The 17,593-nt window shown below is 36.5% G+C and overlaps 1 protein-coding gene and 1 long non-coding RNA gene across 5 annotated transcripts in view; one reads left to right on the top strand and one right to left on the bottom strand.

The window, feature by feature from the left end:
- Positions 1-17,593, bottom strand: part of LOC310742039 (ciliary microtubule-associated protein 3) — a 41,318-nt gene that overhangs the window by 1,760 nt on the left and 21,965 nt on the right. Inside the window, exons 1-5 of one of the 4 annotated variants that reach the window (XM_083570591.1) lie at positions 8,124-8,152; positions 7,060-7,157; positions 6,126-6,262; positions 5,873-5,971; positions 3,918-4,051 (exon numbers count right to left, since the gene is read on the bottom strand). In XM_083570591.1, the coding sequence (XP_083426717.1) occupies positions 3,918-4,051; positions 5,873-5,971; positions 6,126-6,262; positions 7,060-7,078 (389 nt within the window). In that variant the 5' untranslated portion in view covers positions 7,079-7,157; positions 8,124-8,152. Of the gene's footprint in view, positions 1-3,917; positions 4,052-5,872; positions 5,972-6,125; positions 6,263-7,059; positions 7,158-8,123; positions 8,169-17,593 lie in introns of those variants that run through there. The other 3 variants (XM_083570593.1, XM_083570594.1, XM_083570592.1) reach the window with 3 other exon arrangements.
- LOC310742052 lies at positions 10,004-13,414 on the top strand. The gene is made up of 2 exons (XR_014538132.1): positions 10,004-10,734; positions 10,792-13,414. It is a non-coding gene; the product is annotated as an uncharacterized lncRNA (long non-coding RNA).

The raw sequence follows: 17,593 nt of genomic DNA, 5'->3' as shown, positions 1-17,593 counted from the left end.
TTAATTTATTTGGGTCCGATGGGAAGCATTATGTTCAGTGACAAACTGGAGAAAGACTGAACCCAAAGTGTGTAAAGAAGTCAGTGAAAAGTGGAGGAGGAAGTGTCATGGTTTGGGGCATGTTTTCTGCAGCAGGAGTTGGCGTACAGCTACATGGCAGAGTGAATGCAAATGTTTATCAGAACCTTCTTCAACAACAAGTGGTTCCTTCCCTGCGTTCATCACCCAATGAGCCCGCAGTGTTAATGCAGGACAACGTTCCATGTCACACAGCAAAACGGGTAGAGCAGTTCCTTGAAGCTTAGAACATTGAAATAATGACATGGCCTGCCCAGAGTCCTGATCTCAACCCAATAGAGAACCTCTGGAAAATCTTTGGCAACAAAGTTATGGCCAAGAAACCCACTACAGTCACCGAACTGTGGAGGAGACTGGAAGAAAAGTGGACCAAAATCACACCAGAGCAGTGTGAGAGACTAGTGCTGTCCTGTGGCCGCAGATGTGCTGAAGTCATTCAGAGCAGAGGCCTGTACACTTCCAACTAATTGCTGACTGTTATAACCTTCAGAAAATTTAGTTGTAATCTTTTTCCATGCTACAGTCATTGTTGTTCTGCAAAATAATGTTTTTTTTGTTTTTTTTTTTAAATGCCTTAGTTAATTTGTGGAAAAGGTGTTCTGGTAGCATGGTATAGACAGGACAAAAACCCTTTCAACTGTTGAGCAGATGACATTATTTTAGGATTGTTCAATTGGTTATGAATTGTTCTCTAATTTTGATCTCCAGTGTATATACACACAAAGTATTCAGACCCCCTTAAATTTTCAAATTTCTAAATTTTCAAAACTTTTTGTTATATTTCAGCCATTTGCTAAAATCATTTAAATTCATTTATTTTCCTCACAAATGTACTCATAGCACTCCATATTGACAGAAAAACACAGAATTTTTGACATTTTTGCAGATTTATTAAAAAAGAAAAACTGAAACATCACATGGTCCTAAGTATTCAGACCCTTTGCTGTGACACTCATATATATATTTAACTCGGGTGCTATCCATTTTCTTCCAATCATCCTTTATTTGAGTCCAGCTGTGTTTGATTATACTGATTGGACTTCATTAGGAAATATACGACCTTACAGATCACAATGCATGTCAGAGCAAATGAGAATAATGAGGTCAAAGGAACTGCCTGAAGTAATCTGGCCAAGGTTACAAAAGATTTTCTGCTGCACTTAAGGTTCCTAAGAGCACAGTGGCCTCCATAATCCTCAAATGGATGATGTTTGGGACAACCAGAACCCTTCCTAGAGCTGGCCGTCCGGCCAAACTGAGCTATCGGGGGAGAAGGGCCTTGGTGAGAAAGGTAAAAAAACAAAACAAAGATCACTGTGGCTGAGCTCCAGAGATGCAGTCAGGAGATGGGAGAAAGTTGTAGAAAGTCAACCATCACTGCAGCCCTCCACCAGTCGGGGCTTTTGCGGCAGAGTTGCCCGACGGAAGCCTCTCCTCAGTGCAAGACACATGAAAGCCCTAAAAAACACCTGAAGGACTCCAAGATGGTGAGAAATAAGATTCCGTGGTCTGATGAGACCAAGATAGAACCTTTTGGCCTTAATTCTTAGCGGTATGTGTGGAGAAAACCAGGCACTGCTTATCACCTGTCCAATACAGTCCCAACAGTGAAGCATGGTGGTGGCAGCATCATGCTGTGGGGGTGTTTTTCAGCTGCAGGGACAGGATGACTGGTTGCAATCAAGGGAAAGATGAATGTGGCCATTTACAGGGATATCCTGGACAAAAACCTTCTCCAGAGTGCTCTGGACCTCAGACTGGGCCGAAGGTTTACCTTCCATAAAGACAATGACCCTAAGCATACAGCTAAAATAATGAAGGAGTGGCTTCACAAAAACTCAGTGACTGTTCTTGAATGGACCAGCCAGAGCTCTGATTCCACAAATCTCTGGAGAGACCTAAAAATGGCTGTGCACCAATGTTTATCATCCAACCTGACAGAACTGGTGGAGGAATGGCAGAGGATCCCCAAATCCAGGTGTGAAAAACTTGTTGCATCTTTCCCAAAAAAGACCCATGGCTGTATTAGATTAAAAGGGTGCTTCTACCAAATACTGAGCAAAGGGTCTGAACACTTAGGACCATGTGATATTTCAGTTTTTCTTTTTTAATAAATCTGCAACAATGTCAATAATTCTGTGTTTTTCTGTCAATATGGGGTGCTATGTGTACATTAATGAGGAAGAAAAATAAACATAAATGTTAAAATGTAAAAATTTTAGCAAATGGCTGCAATATAACAAAGAATGAAATTCTTTGTTATAAATTCTTTGTTATAAAAACTTTTTAGATTTACTGTCCTCTGAAAATAACTCATCATGCAGACATTATTGTCAAGACAAAGACAACAAAACTGAGTATACCCTGCTGTACATCATTAAGCCATGCAAAGCCACATGTACTATTCATCATGTTCATGTTTTTGTCTGCTTGACAGTACTATACAAATTTGTGTATCTTGTATTAGCAGTTTAAATTTGGTGCTACAATTCTCTCATACTGACCACTGGATGTTCAACATGGCAGTTCATGGCAAAGACTCTCTGAGGATTTGAGAATTAGAATTGTTGCTCTCCAAAAAGATGGCCCAGGCTATAAGAAGATTAGTAACACCCTGAAACTGTGTTACAGTACAGTGGCCAGGGTCATACAGAGGTTTTTTTAAGATGGGTTCCAATCGGAACAGACCTCACAAGGGTTAATGAAAGAAGTTGAGTCCTCATGCTGTGTGTCAGGTGCAGAAGCTGATTCAAAAAACAAATGCATGAGTGCTGCAGCATTGCTTTAGAGGTTGCAGAAGCAGAAGATCTGCTTGCCTGTGCTCAGATCATACGCCGTCATCCCAGATGGAAACCTCTTCTGAAGCTTGCTCACAAGAAAGACTGCAAATGGTTTTGTTAAAGACAACCTGTCTAAGATCATGGATTACTGGAACAATGTCCTGTGGTCTAAAGAGACTAAGATAAACTTGTTTGGCATTGAGGGAAACATGGATTCTGTATTAAGGGAATTGAGTGAAACCATGACATTCTGAAGCAGAACATGAAGTCCTCTCTTCAAAAATTGGGCTGAATGGCAGTTTTCCAACATAATAATGACCCCAAACACAAAAATTACAACTGCCTGGTGATGGAGTGGCCAAGTATGACTCCAGACCTGAATCGTATTGAGCACCTGTGGGGCATCCTCAAGTGGAAGTTGGAGGAGCGTCTAAAGTCCAGCAGCTCTGTGATGTCATTATGAAGGAGTGGAAGAGGAGCCTAACTACCTGTGCAGCTCTGTTGAATTCCAGGAGGATTAGGGAAGTGATGGATAACAATGGTGCTCACACAAAATACTGAAACATTTGACACAGTTTTAACATGTTCACTCACTTTTGTTGCCAGTTATTTAGACAATGATGGGTGGATGTTAAGTTACTTTTAGAGGAAATCTGTACTGCTATAAAAGCTGCACATTGACTACTCTAAAATATAGCCAAGTTTAATTTCTATAGTCTTCTTCCTTGAGAAGATATACTAAAATGGTTGATGAAATGGGAGGGGTTTACTCACTTTTGTAAGCTACTCCATTACATATATTTACAATATTGTGACTGCCTGTTTACACTGTAGAAAACTAATACGCATAGACCAAAAAAGTCAAAACAAAAAAGATAATTTCAAAAATTCTGGTCATAATTCACATATATTTTCATCAAGAAAAATCTAATCCCAATATTTACTGGCTTTTATATATAATGCACTATTTGTTTCTGCTTTTTAAACATACCAAAGTAACCAAACATGAAAGTTTGGGTGCACACAATGTAAACAAGTACAGTATTTAAAGAGGCTCACCCAGGGTTGGAGCTGATTGTAGTAGACTTGGACGTAAACCTCTGTGCAGTGGAGTTGAACGCTGTTCTTCCAGGAGCACATTTTTCTGACCCGCTCCAGTCCTGCTGGTATTCCTGGGGTGATGGAGTGACAGTCTGAGAGAAAAGAGAAGTAGTGCTGGGCAAACAATTACTCCAATAAATGATCAAACCAAAACTAAGCTACCTCTATATAATACATTTAAGTGTCATTTTATGTACTTTAACTGAGACAGAACTAAACTGAACTTTTTATCAAACAGACTGCAGTCATTAAAACATTTTTGTCCTTGTGGTGTGAGATATTGGTGCAATATTGTATACTTTTATATTTACTGGTGTCTTACAGGCTTTGCACATTCATGATTGCAAGCAGAAGCATGACAATTCAAACCAAAGGACTTTGCCCATCACCACATTTTAAACTGCAAAGTTCATTGAATTTTTGGAACACAAAACATATATTATTATTTTATATATATATATATATATATATATATATATATATATATATATATATATATATATATATATATATATATATATATATATATAATTGCTTTTATAAACATAGGCAAATGCATAAAATACAAACATTTGTATTATTTTACACTACTAATACCTGTATTCATGCACTGTGGTAATGACTTCCAGTTCATGGGAAATACCTCAAGAACTAACACAGTTTAATCACAGAGGAATTCCCAGTGTGTGCATTTTTGGTGACATAATAGAATTTACCAAAATCAGAGTTTAAAAATTAAATAAATGTATAGGGTTAGTTTTGAATCTCTGGATAACAAAAAAAATAATATTTTACTACACTGGAAAACTTATGGTGGGATAATACTACTATCAAACTTTACCATGCAGAACCACTCAGACAGTCAACCCTATAAGCAATCAGAGTGGTGCAGTATGGGGCATTGATTGTGGGCTTATTCACATTTAGCCTAATCGTTATTGATCTGCAGAGCCTGTACAGAGGTGCAGCAAATACACTGTAGATGGTACACATGCCTTGGGGAGTGACGTCTCACTCAGTAGTATTAATCTAGGTCAAGGACCAAGTCACACTTTGCAGATTGTGGTTCTCCCTGGGAGATGGAACATTGGGAGAAGCTGCTCTTACTCATGACTGGCTCCCTTGTGTAATATATTCCTTTTATTCTCTTCTCTACAGATTTGTTGCATTATATGCTAAATTAAGCAACTAGGCCAAGAGCCCTGCTTATGCTCCCCGAAAGCTGACAAGGCATTGGCTTCAATTACTCCTTTTACACATGGACTGTATACCTTGGTGGTTACAAATGCATGGAGAGATCTGGCACTCTCAGCAAATTCATTTGTGTTCCCATAATCTTTAATACTATTATTGCAAAAAGCCCCTCAATCATCAGCACTTTCATGCCCACAAAACCGTGGAAACTTTTTTGTGAATGATAATGATTTAAATATTGTTAAACCTTTTCCCAATGACTGACAAATGGATCCCCATCTAATCTGAGGCAGTTATTACAGCGCAGCGCAGCACAGCGCAGCACAGCACTATAGATGGCATCTTTTTGCAGCCTGATGGTGTTTTCAGATGCCACAATTACCTTAATTTTATTTAGTCAATTATACTAAACATGTTATATCAGCTCATAAGTTTTTCTTATACCACCCCTCTCATGTCATTTTGAAGGCCATTGAATGGCAAATCATTACGGGTACAAAGTCCCTGAAATATCATGAAGTTTGGCAACAAATACAAAAAGGTAATGTGGTCATATTAAGTCACAAACAAATTCTGTTCTATGAATATAATCATTGAACAGAAAACATTTGTAAAGCCTTTAATACTACAGTCTTATGACCAGTCATTTTGTTAACAGAATAAAGAATGTATTCTGATACAAGTCTTAATAGGGACAATGTTTTAGAATTCATTTCTACCTGGAAGGGCTGGATGAAGCGAGGCGAAGTGCGGGCTGCTAAACTATAGCCTTTCTTACTCTCTGGTTTTCTTTCGAGGTTATAAACAATCGTATTCACCTGTTGGAATTAATAGATGTATTTGTTAAAAAAATAACTGTTTGTTAAACTAGAGCAAAAAATCTTTGAGGGTATAGGACAAAAAATACTTGTTTGTTACTAACTAGCCATGTATTTATGACTTTGGGACTACTGCAAAAGCAATTATACATACCATATGGTTATCATAGCTGCCAGGGCCAGGTGTTGGTAAACTCTCCAATGTGAGATCTTCATTTCCCATACGATTTGGTGTCCTGTGTACTGGAAATATTTTTCTATCCTGGCAGCTCCCGAAGGCCACAGTAGTAACTACAATTTTTTTAAGACATAAAAATCAATTTCCGTGTTCGAATGTTAAAAAAGTATTTTCAGTAGATTTTTGAATCCTTTCAAAATATATACAGATCAGCCATTACATTAAAACCACTGACAGATGAAGTGAATAACACTGATTCTCTTGTTAAAGTGGCCCCTATTAAAGGTTGGAATATTTTATCAGAAAGTGAGCAGTAAGATCTTGATGTGTTGGAAGCATAAAAAATGGGCAAGCGTTAAGGTCTGAGCAACTTTGGCAACAGCTTTGATGGCTGGGTCAATGCTTTTAATAGCATAATTATTGTAAAGATTCTCCTCTTAATCTTAGAGATCTGTTTTAAGGTTTTTCTTCTCATGCCATCTTAGGGAGGTTTTCCTTGCTGTCAGCACTGGCTTGCATGTTAGGGCTTAAAGACTAATTTATACATTTAAAATGTATATAAATAATCTATATTTATAAAACTGCTTTGGTTTAATGTCCATTTGTAAAGTGCTATTTGAATAAAATAAAATAAAATAGAATTGGTTAATGACATGAATAAGTGGGTATACAGGTGTTCCTGATAAAGTGATCAATCAATGTAAATACTGATTTTGATCCCAGACGCTGCCTACACGCTTCTACAGAGCATGCGCACGTTTTGTATTTTGTTACGTGTGAAATAAAATAAAATCATTAGTAAAGAGATTAAATATGTGAAATGCGGTGTAGCGCCATGTCTGGAATGAAAAACTCTAAACACACTACTTAATTATTTAAGTTTTTTTCGTATAATTTCATTCCGTTTTACCTTTGTTGCGTGCCGCCATTAATTTCCTGTTTAGTTACCATGTTACCATGGTAACCAGGTGTCTTTGGAAACAACGTCACAGCGCTCAGAACACAAACCTTTACCGTCATCCGGTGACAAAGAAAAAAAGCTGTGTGACATTCAGGTCCGACAAAAGGGCGCAGTTTATTAGATTCATGTTCGAAAGACTTACGAGGTCTTTATCACGTTCATTATCACGATAACAATGCGCGTGCTTTTCCACACGTGTGTCATGAGATCCGACCAATCACCGTGATGATTTCTAATACCATTCATTCATTTGTGTGTGTGTGTGTGTGTGTGTGTGTGTGTGTGTGTGTGTGTGTGTGTAAATGAATGAATGGAATCACTTTTGATAATTTTTTACACATCTTACACAGTGAACTAGTCTTGAGTTTTGTTTTTTTTCTTTATTTTAGAAATAAACATTTCATTAATTTCAAAGAGAACAGCAAAAAAAACCCCCAAAAAAGTATATATAATGTATATAGGTATAAAGTATATAGGTGTGTGTGTGTGTGTGTGTGTGTGTGTGTGTGTGTGTGTGTGTGTGTGTGTGTGTAATATATATATAATAAATACTGAATTTATAATATATACAGAATTTTGTACATTTTTCCTTTATTCATCTAAATCAACAAATCAGAGATAATTTGACATGTCATAGTGATATACAACTATTCACAAATAAATAACTGCTTGTAACAGGCAAACACTGCCAGCCAGTTTTTAATTAAGACATCTTAGTCTTATTATTAGTAGTATTACTACTACATGATAATATACAGTATGCAATTTTAGGTGTATGTGTGACTGATCTGTATTTCAGTAGTATAAAACAGTTTATAAGAAAAAGTAATTCCTGGCAATCAAAATTTTCACCAATAAAAACTAAAATATTGTTTTTCACTGAGTTGATTTATGACTTAAAGGTCCAATCCCTTACCCCATTACTTCATATATCTTGAATTAGATAGTAGGCAGGATAAAGTTTGATATTCAAGTGTTAATTTCTGTCCTTCTCTCTAACAGAATTTACATACCAGCTGGAAATTGTGGAATTCTTCAAACAGGAGGATGGTTACCCTACTCCAAGAACACTGATTTCAAATGGTGCTAGATGATTTATAGAAACACTTCAAGCCACCATTTCAAATCAGTTTCCAAGAGAAGGCCTCGCTATTCACAGTGTAGTTGTGTTCTCTTGTTGGTCACTGAAAATGAGCACAAAACATTCGATCAAATTTATACACAAAGTGTATACAGAAGAAATTTTCCTTTTCTAAAAATGGCATAAAACAAAAGCATTTAGAATAATAGATTATTTAGGAAGATATAATATCATATATTATTAGCTTATTATAAGCTTATGTAGATTTAAAAAAGAAGATAAATACAAATAAAAGAATGGACATTAAAAATGAAAAAAACTAAATTAAGATTTATGATTAATTAATTAATTAATTAATCATAAATTAATTAACAATTAATTAATTGTTTTTATACAAGGTTTCTATAACCATTTCTATTATACTGTGTAAAATTCAAACAACTTCTCACCCCACTGTGCACGGATGCGTAAAAAAAAGCTCTAATAATAACAAATAATATAGTAGAATTACTTGGAGATGTTTCTGTAACTGTGTATATGTCTCCTAAAATTGGCTGTGTAATGAAGGACAATTAACACACAGGGTATAAGGAGGACTCTTGTGAAAATGTGCCGACTTCAGGTCAAAGAAGAATGAATTAGCTGAGCCACAATAGGCTGTCCTAATGACTAGAAAGAGCTTCTTATCACTTTCTCACCTCTAGTTGTCATCAGGTACTACCAGCAATCTGGCAGCAATGTTTGCAATATTTGCAATCAGTAAACAGCAGAGAATCAGGAGATCCGCAAGATGGCTAAACTGAGCAGATACAAAGCAAATGTACATGAAAGAACATCCTGTAAGTGCAATCACTCACAGCTACACAGTCAAACTGAGAGGAAGTCTAAAATGTAATATACAAGCAACTCTATCAATTGTAACGCAGGTACAATGTGGCATAAAAAAGCAACCCTGCAATGCACTGCTCATACACTATATGAACAAAAGTATAGGGACACCTGACTTTCCCAGCCATATGTAGTTCTTTTTCAAACTGTTATAACAAAGCTGAAGACACAAGATTGTAAAGTGTGTCTTTGGATGCAGTAGCATGTTCCTTCACTTGAGCAAGGAGACCCAAACCAGTTCCACCATGAGAATGACCCTGTGCACAAACCAAACTCCATGAAGATATGCTTTGCATGGGTTGGAGTGGAAGATCTCCTGCTATAGAGCTCTGAACTGAACCCTATCGAACACCTTCAAGATGAATTGAAATGCTGACTGGACCCCAAGCCTCCTCACCTCACCAACAGTACCAGCCTTTACTAACATCCTTGAGTCTGAATGAGGACAAATCTTCACAGACATATTCTAAAATATAGTGGAACATCTTCCCAGAAGAGTGGAGGGAATTATAAGAGCAAATTGGAACTAAATGTGGATTGCTCAAAAAGCTTATACTTATGACCAGGTGTCCGCAAACTTTTGGCTAAATATTCTAGCTCACATCAGCAGTTTAATGAAAAACTATGATGAATTAAATGCAGAATGTGCATCAGGAGAGATACTTCACCAAGTGTGAAATACAATTTCATTAATGACAAACTTTAAACCACCGGCTTGATCATGAGAGATAAACTTAAAACTTTGGCATTGAATTTAGACGCGCTTTTATACAAATTTATATCCTCTTGCTCTGAGAAGCTGTTTTGAGACAATGTCTATTGTTAAATGCGCTGTACAAATAAAAATACATTGAATTGAAGTAAACATTCCACACTGAAAAGCGACGTGTTTCATTGTTTTTATTCTGCTGAGCTACTTTTTCATCTTCATGCATCTCTGTCACACTGAAATGCAATCCCAGTTCATCAGTCTGTAGTAATGTAGGGGCTGAATCAGAAACGACCAGGAGGACATGAAAATGTCATTTTATAGTTTTACTAATTATTTATTTCTATGTATCCAAACTCAATCAAGAGGCATTTAGAATTATTACTATAATAAACTGTGAAAAAATATTATAATGTGAAATATCACTAAAATAACACAGCTCACAACAGGACCTAAGAGCCTTATGTTACCAAATCTCATACCTACAGTACAGCAATGTACATTCAGATATCAAAAAGCAAGCATTTGTTTGTTAGGTTATATTTATATTCATTATACACTGCATTGTATTGGCTCTGTACATGTGTCTTGCACAATAACAAAGTTAAATCTAATTTAATTCCTAGACAACCACTCCTTAAACCATAAGTCAATCTAGACTCAATCTAGACAAATAAGTCATTTTGAAGGCTTTTCCTTGATGCATGTATGTGTGTGTGTGTATGTATGTATGTATGTATGTATGTATGTGTATGTATTGCAGGGGTCAGTGACTTTGCTTTACGTTTTTACTGTATCTTTCTTTCGGCTTCTTAGTGGTTTTTGCTGACACCTGGTGGTCAAAGGAACGAAGTATATATTTTTATGTTTCGTGTATAAAATCCACTTTTACAGTCGACTGTAATTTTGTTTATTGGAAAAAGAGCTTGTTTTTGGGGGACTTTGGGTTCTTTTCGCTTCCTGTCTGCAAGAGATATATTATATCATATTAAAAAAGATATAGGTTTATTTTATCAAAAATAGAATAGAAGGATGCCGTCATAGACACACACACACACACACACACACACACACACGCACACACACACACACACACACACACACACACAAACACAAATAGCATAGATTAGTTGACTAAAGTTACTAATTGTCACTGTGGGAGATTTCAACTAGTTAAATATAAAGCAAGAATATGGGAAAAATTTAATAAAAAGAACACAGGCTTAATGCAAATTTTCTAAACTTCTTCAGTCAAGTTGACTGACAGGGTGAAGCAAACTCCTTTTCAGATATTACTGAGCCTGTATATGCACAAAAGTCTCTCAGAGCCTACTAGTATTCTCCATTAAAGGATGGTTGTTTATGCAAGAAAGGCTCTGTTGATAAGACATGGTTTTCCACATTAAAATGCCACATTAAGTGGTTTTAAAACGTGGACCTCCTTGTGTTTCGTTTGCTACTTACAATTCTGCAAATGGCCGAAAGTAAGTACAGCACCTAGTTATTACACTTATATAAGATTGTTGGACAGCCCCATTCAAACACAATTTATATGACAAAGGAGTTGCCCACTTCCCCTATTTCTGAAGATATAACAGCCTTCGCTCTTCGTGGAAAACTTTTTACTAGCTTTTGGAGTGTATCTTATGCAAAAGTGTTCCTATTCAGGCAAATTATTATAATTTATTTTTATTTTTTTAAGGTGCAGCTGTTAAACTAGGAGGCTTGGCTTATAATTAGCAGAGATGGAAAGTAATGAAGTACAAATACTTTGTTACTGTACTTAAGTAATTTTTTTTCTGGTATCAGTACTTTAAGTCAATATTTTTCTGACAACTTTTTAATTTTTCACTCAGAAAATTTTTATGAGTGAAATATGTTTTTTTTTTCTACTACATTTTCAAAACAAGCTTGTTACTTTAGTTTTTAGTAATCTATCTGGTGACATGATCAATATTTTTTCTTCTCATTGTGCGCCCTTTTCAGCCCATCAACCTATTTCTTGTCATTGCGTGGCTTTTTCAGCCTACCAATGGTGTTTCATTTCCTGGCTATCATGTAAATGATGTAAACTAGCCTATGACAAGCAAGGCAGAAGGCAACAAGAAGTATGGGGTTAACGTGGAAGAGACAGAGGGAGTCAGCGATGTAAACATGACTGAGAACAGAAACATTCCTGATCATCATCATCACATCTCTGCTTGTGTTCTATATGGTGGATGTTCAGCCTGAATACAATTCCTTTATATTCATATATGAATATGATGTGAGGTTCAGTTACCGGCATGACACTAAAACAGGTAGTAGTAATGGCTACTTTTTACTTAAGTACGAGTCAAAGCCCAAACTTCTTTACTTTAACTTGAGTGACAAAGTGTAGTCAGTACTTCAACTTTTACCAGAGTCTTTTAAAACATGAGTTTCTGAACTTCTACTTGAGTGAAGGATGTGTGTACTTTTGCCACCTCTGATAAACAGTGCTAGAATTCATCCCAAAGGTTTTTACTAGATTTGAGGCTAAGGGTTTGTGCAAGACATTGGAGTTCTTCAACACCACAAAATAAAGACATATATCCATAAAGACATCAATCCATGTCTTTATGGAGTATGTTATGCACCAGGGCATAGTCATGCCTACACAGGAAAGGGCTTTTCGCCCACATGTTGCCACAATGTGTCTAAAATGTCATCACTTGTTGTAGCATTAACATTATCCTTTACGGGAACTAAGAGGGCTAGACCAACCCTTCTAAAAACAACCCTAGACCATTTTTCCTTTTCAATAATAGTGGCACTATGCACTCTGGTAGATATTGTTCTCCTGGTATTTGCCAAACCCAGATTAGACTGCCAGAGTGTGGAGGGTGATTCATTACTCAAGAGAACATGCATCCACTGCTCCTTAGACAAGCTGAGGATATAAGACATTTTTGTATGGCTGTTAGTTGGAGTAAAGTTTGACACATTTGTTATTTAAATTGCTTAAATATAGACATGTCCTGGATCTTGTATGGAAACAATGCGTTGATTAGTTAGAGTTTTAAAATGAAATGTCAAGTATCACATACACAACAAAGTGAAAAAAAGGCAGAGAAGTAGACATCCTAGAGAAAGCTGTGAAGCTGTGGACTGTGTCCATTTTTGTTGTATTTATTTTTCTTAAACAATTTCAGTATTAAGATTTCTCTTATATCAAAATAACACAGTCTTGTATCATCCTATAAACTTAATCAGGAAAAACAGTAAATTGTCATTAGGATCTCAATAATCTATCTTTTGTTGAAAAAACTAATTTATTTGTTGTTAAGGGTTTACCTTGCTTTAAGGTCTTGAGTTTGGTCCCATGGTCCAGTTACTGGCTGTAGAGTTTTGCCTTTGTTGCTATAGATTACTTTCTAGCATGGCTGGTGTGACTGATAGGTAGGTCGAGTTGGGTGAGAAATTTACAAGGTCCTCTTGTTTCATGCAAGCACATTTTTCATTTCTTGGCATAATTAATGACAGAGACACACCCTAATGGTCCACTGTCATAGATCATTAACAAGAGCCATCCACCAGTGTAGTTCCTGCCCTGGTCAATCCATAATGCTGATAACATTCTTGCCCTTGTTTTCACAGACTTTTCCACTTGATGCCACAAGCCATTTCTTTTTGTCATCGATGCCACACCTTCTTTCACTGCTGGTACTGTTACATGCATAAAAAATGCTAAAAGATTTCCACATCATTAGCTTGTCTTTTGCAGAGCTAAGGGAAAACTTGAAAAAAAATGCAACTCTCTTATAAGCTATTAATATAACAGTGTGTCAGGTCCTGATTACCTCAATTACCTCTGCTGTTGAATTTATGATAAACTATGCATCATCATCATTCGGGTATTGTTCAGTTATTAAGCCCAAATGCACAATGAGATTCTAAAGTCCTATATATTATAATATCTAATATTTTATTGAATCACATCCCAGTCACTCAAAAATCAAAACAAAGCCAGAGAAAAGTCTTTCTCTGTTTCCTCTTACTAGACCACATAATTCGTCAAATTCTAATCTCTATTCTTGCTGACTAAGGCTGATGTGCTCTGGCCTTGTTTTTAATATATATACATAATCTTTAGTTCTATCAGATAGCATGGAGAGTTTTGGTATTGTTCCCTTAAAGCCTTATTACTGAAGTTTGCCAGCAGTCAGTCCTTGTTTCACTCCTGTTCTCAGCCATCATTTGTCTCCCACTTTATCCTGATGAGGGTTATGATGGATCTTAAGACTATTATCTCAGTCTCATTATAAACTACATGTCTGGGGTCAGTGATCCACATCACTATTATGCTGTGTTTTCTTTTCCTTTGTCCATACTCTAAATGTTCCAGAAGAAGACTCTCTTTCTGATATTCTTTCTTTAGATGAAGACTCATCATCATCAATTGAAACTTTATCTTTGCAATAGAACTTTTGGATAATGGAAGAATGAATTAATAAATAATAATGTTGACATTTACACATATGGCTAGAAGTCTTTTTGTAACTTTGCACTCATTAATACGCCCTCTGCTTATCTGAAAACTTGAATTTACAACATGCTCATACTGAACAGCCATCCAACACACACAGTATGTTTGGCTTTACTCTTCTACGACTACACCATTTGGTCAAACAATTGTGGACACCAGAATTTGCCCTTAACATCCCATTTCCAAAAGCATGGACTTCCCTGTTGCATATACAGAAGACAGAATAGCATAATTGGCTCCAGTGTCAGTTGAGAAACATGGCATGCTGTTAAAGTTACATTTAATATTAATTCAGTTTGGCCGGGCAGGTTCTTGCAAACCATGACTTTATTGAGGTTGCTTTGTAAAAAGCGTAATGTCATTCTGGTAAAGTTTTATAAAGATCTACAGTGAGATTTTTGTATTCTGGCAATGTCTCACCTCATCTTGGGTCATCTTCTCCCAGTCTCTGTAGACATCATCTAGGATAATGCTATTTACGCTGCACTTTGCATCGATTGTCTGAATCAATACTGTATTTCCTAGAATCAAAACTTCAGGGAATTATGTGTTAATATGATGTTAAAAATGACATCCGAGTTATAGTGTAAGTGCTACTGGTCCAAAGAGATCACTTGTCATATAGCAAACCCAGCATATGTAATACAGCATTTAAATGGTAAAAGAATATATTATCCATACAGTGTCACAATCTCATGTCTGGTACAAAATAAAGTTTACCTGCAAACCTGATGTGCTGGACCTGTTTCCAGTGTAGTTTGAGCATTTTACTAATAACTTCTCTACTAATAGAGAAAATAATGAGATTTTAATAGAGTACCTGATGATGCTCTGGCATGCATGATTATGCTTTGGCCTATACTTTATGTGGACATGTGGCATGACAAAATATCTGTGATTTTGACACCATCTTCATTTTTCAGTTTCAATGTTCCAGGAGGCCAAACTCAACTTTAATGCCCATGGGCGTAGAATAGGATGTCCAACAATCTCCTATACATTTGGTGTTAGAGTGTAGCTACTTATGTATAGGAGACTAAAAGGTAAAGTGCAGTGTGGATCTTATAAAGTATATGGTTTTGCATTGAGCAACGTGTATAAGAGTAGAGCTCTGTATAAAATAATCCTTTTTTATTATTTGAAATAAATTTTTGAATATAAAAGTATTTATTAAATATAAAAATCCCTGCAAGAGTCTTATAAATTAAAAAGCATTGGATGATATTAAGAGATTGACTATATTTAATGTGTTAATACAAAAATAAATTTATTAAGATTAAGATTAATTTATTCATCTGATTTCTAATCTGAGTAATGGTTTTACAACTTACCACTTCGCTTAAACATCTCTTCAAGGTTGTAGGCAGCAAAATAGATAATTTTTTCTCATTCAAATGCTGGTCTCTGTCCTTCATTGTAACCGATTTCAAATGGTGCTAGAAACCCCTAAAGACTCTGAACACCAGAAGAAATCAGTCAGCCTTGGTAACAGGACATGATCTTGAGGTTTAGGCATAGGATTCGTATTATAGTAGTAGGCTTATACTTGAATCTTTAAATTCCCAGATCAGAATGTAGATCAATGTGAAGGGTTAGTAAAATCAGAACGATGATTCTCCCACCCCAAGAACACTGATTTCAAATGGTGCTAGATCACTGGCAGAAACACTCTAAGCCACCATCTGAAACCAGCTTCCAAGAGGAGTCCCATTTCTCCTCCTCCGCTTTATGTCCTCTTGCTCATCTGTTTGCTGAAAGAAGCACAAAAGGAAAAAAAAATTAGGACAGATTTAAGGACAGATTTAAGTAATCTGTCCTAAGTAATTTAAGTAAACCTCAGTTACTTATGGCCCCACTATCTGAGACTGTTGTAACAAGCCTTACATCTTAAAGATTTTTTGTCTTTTATTTGGATTTTTTGCCAATTCTTCTAATTCTTACTTATCAGGCATCTCACTCCTATCACACAACAGCAACATCCTCCAAGACTAGCTAATTTGATGAAATGCAATGTCAGGGGGTGGCAGTGGAAGGTGCTAATCTACCCACTTCCAAATGCGTAAGCTCATGGATGCCCATGATTGGCTAGTGTCACTGTGACTGGCAGAGCATGCCATGGCCAATTTGTATTCAACAATAGACTTTCTAGTTTGACTTTGGTATCATTGATTTGCATTTTCTAGTGTTAGAAACATCCATTAGACTTTATTCCATTCTTCATTGGACAAGTGACAGTATACTACAGACAGTATCTCACAAAAGTGAGTACACTCCTCAAATTTTACAACCATTATAGTATATGTTCTACAAAAGTAAGTACACCCTAAATGAACATGTCAAAACTGTGTCAAAAATGTCAGGATTTTGTGTGAGCACCATTGCTATCTAGCATTGCCTTAATCCTCCGGGGCATGGAATTCACAAGATCTGCACAGTTTGTTGCTGGGACACTCTTTGTGACATCACAGAGCTGCTGAATGTTAGACACATGGTGCCTCTCCACCTTTCGCTTGACAATGCCCCCACCATGGCGTTGTCACGCATGCTGGACGCCCTCTGAGCCAAGGTCTTTTGAGACCACAGGACATAGTTCCAGTAATTTAAGCTCTTAGACAGGTTGTCTTCAGCAAAACTGTTTGCGAGCTTTCTTATGAGCGAGCTTCAGAAGAGGCGTCCTTCTGGCATGACGGCCATGCAAACCGACTTGCAAACAAATCTTGCACATCTGCAACCTCTAAAGCAATGCTGCAGCACTCATGCATCTGTTTTTTGAAGCAGCTTCTGCACCTGACACACAGCATGAGGACTCAACTTTTAGCTATTTAACTATTAACCCTTGTGAGGCCTATTCCGAGTGGAACCCATTTTTTTTTTTAAAACCTCTGTATGACCCTGGCCACTGTACTGTAACTCAGTTTCAGGGTGTTACTGATCTTCTTATAGTCTGGGCCATCTTTGTGGAGAGCAACAATTCTAATTCTCAAATCCTCAAAAAGTCTTTGCCATGAGGTGCCATGTGGTCAGTATGAGAGAATTGTACTCAAAGCACCAAATTTTAACTGCAAGATACACAAATTTATATGGTCCTGTCAAGCAGACAAAAACATGAACATAATGAATAGGACATGTGGCTTTGCATGGTTAAGCGACATACAGCTGTTATCACTTAGGGTGTACTCACTTTTGTTGCCAGCTATTTTGATAATGGCTGTATGTTGAGTTATATTCAAAGGACAGTAAATCTGTACAGAAGCTGCACATTGACTACTCTAAAATATATCCAAGGTTTATTTCTATA

This window comes from Silurus aristotelis (assembly GCF_946808225.1).
Source record: "Silurus aristotelis genome assembly, chromosome: 19".
Classification (NCBI taxonomy): domain Eukaryota; kingdom Metazoa; phylum Chordata; class Actinopteri; order Siluriformes; family Siluridae; genus Silurus; species Silurus aristotelis.
This window is presented reverse-complemented; position numbering and strand designations above follow the sequence as displayed.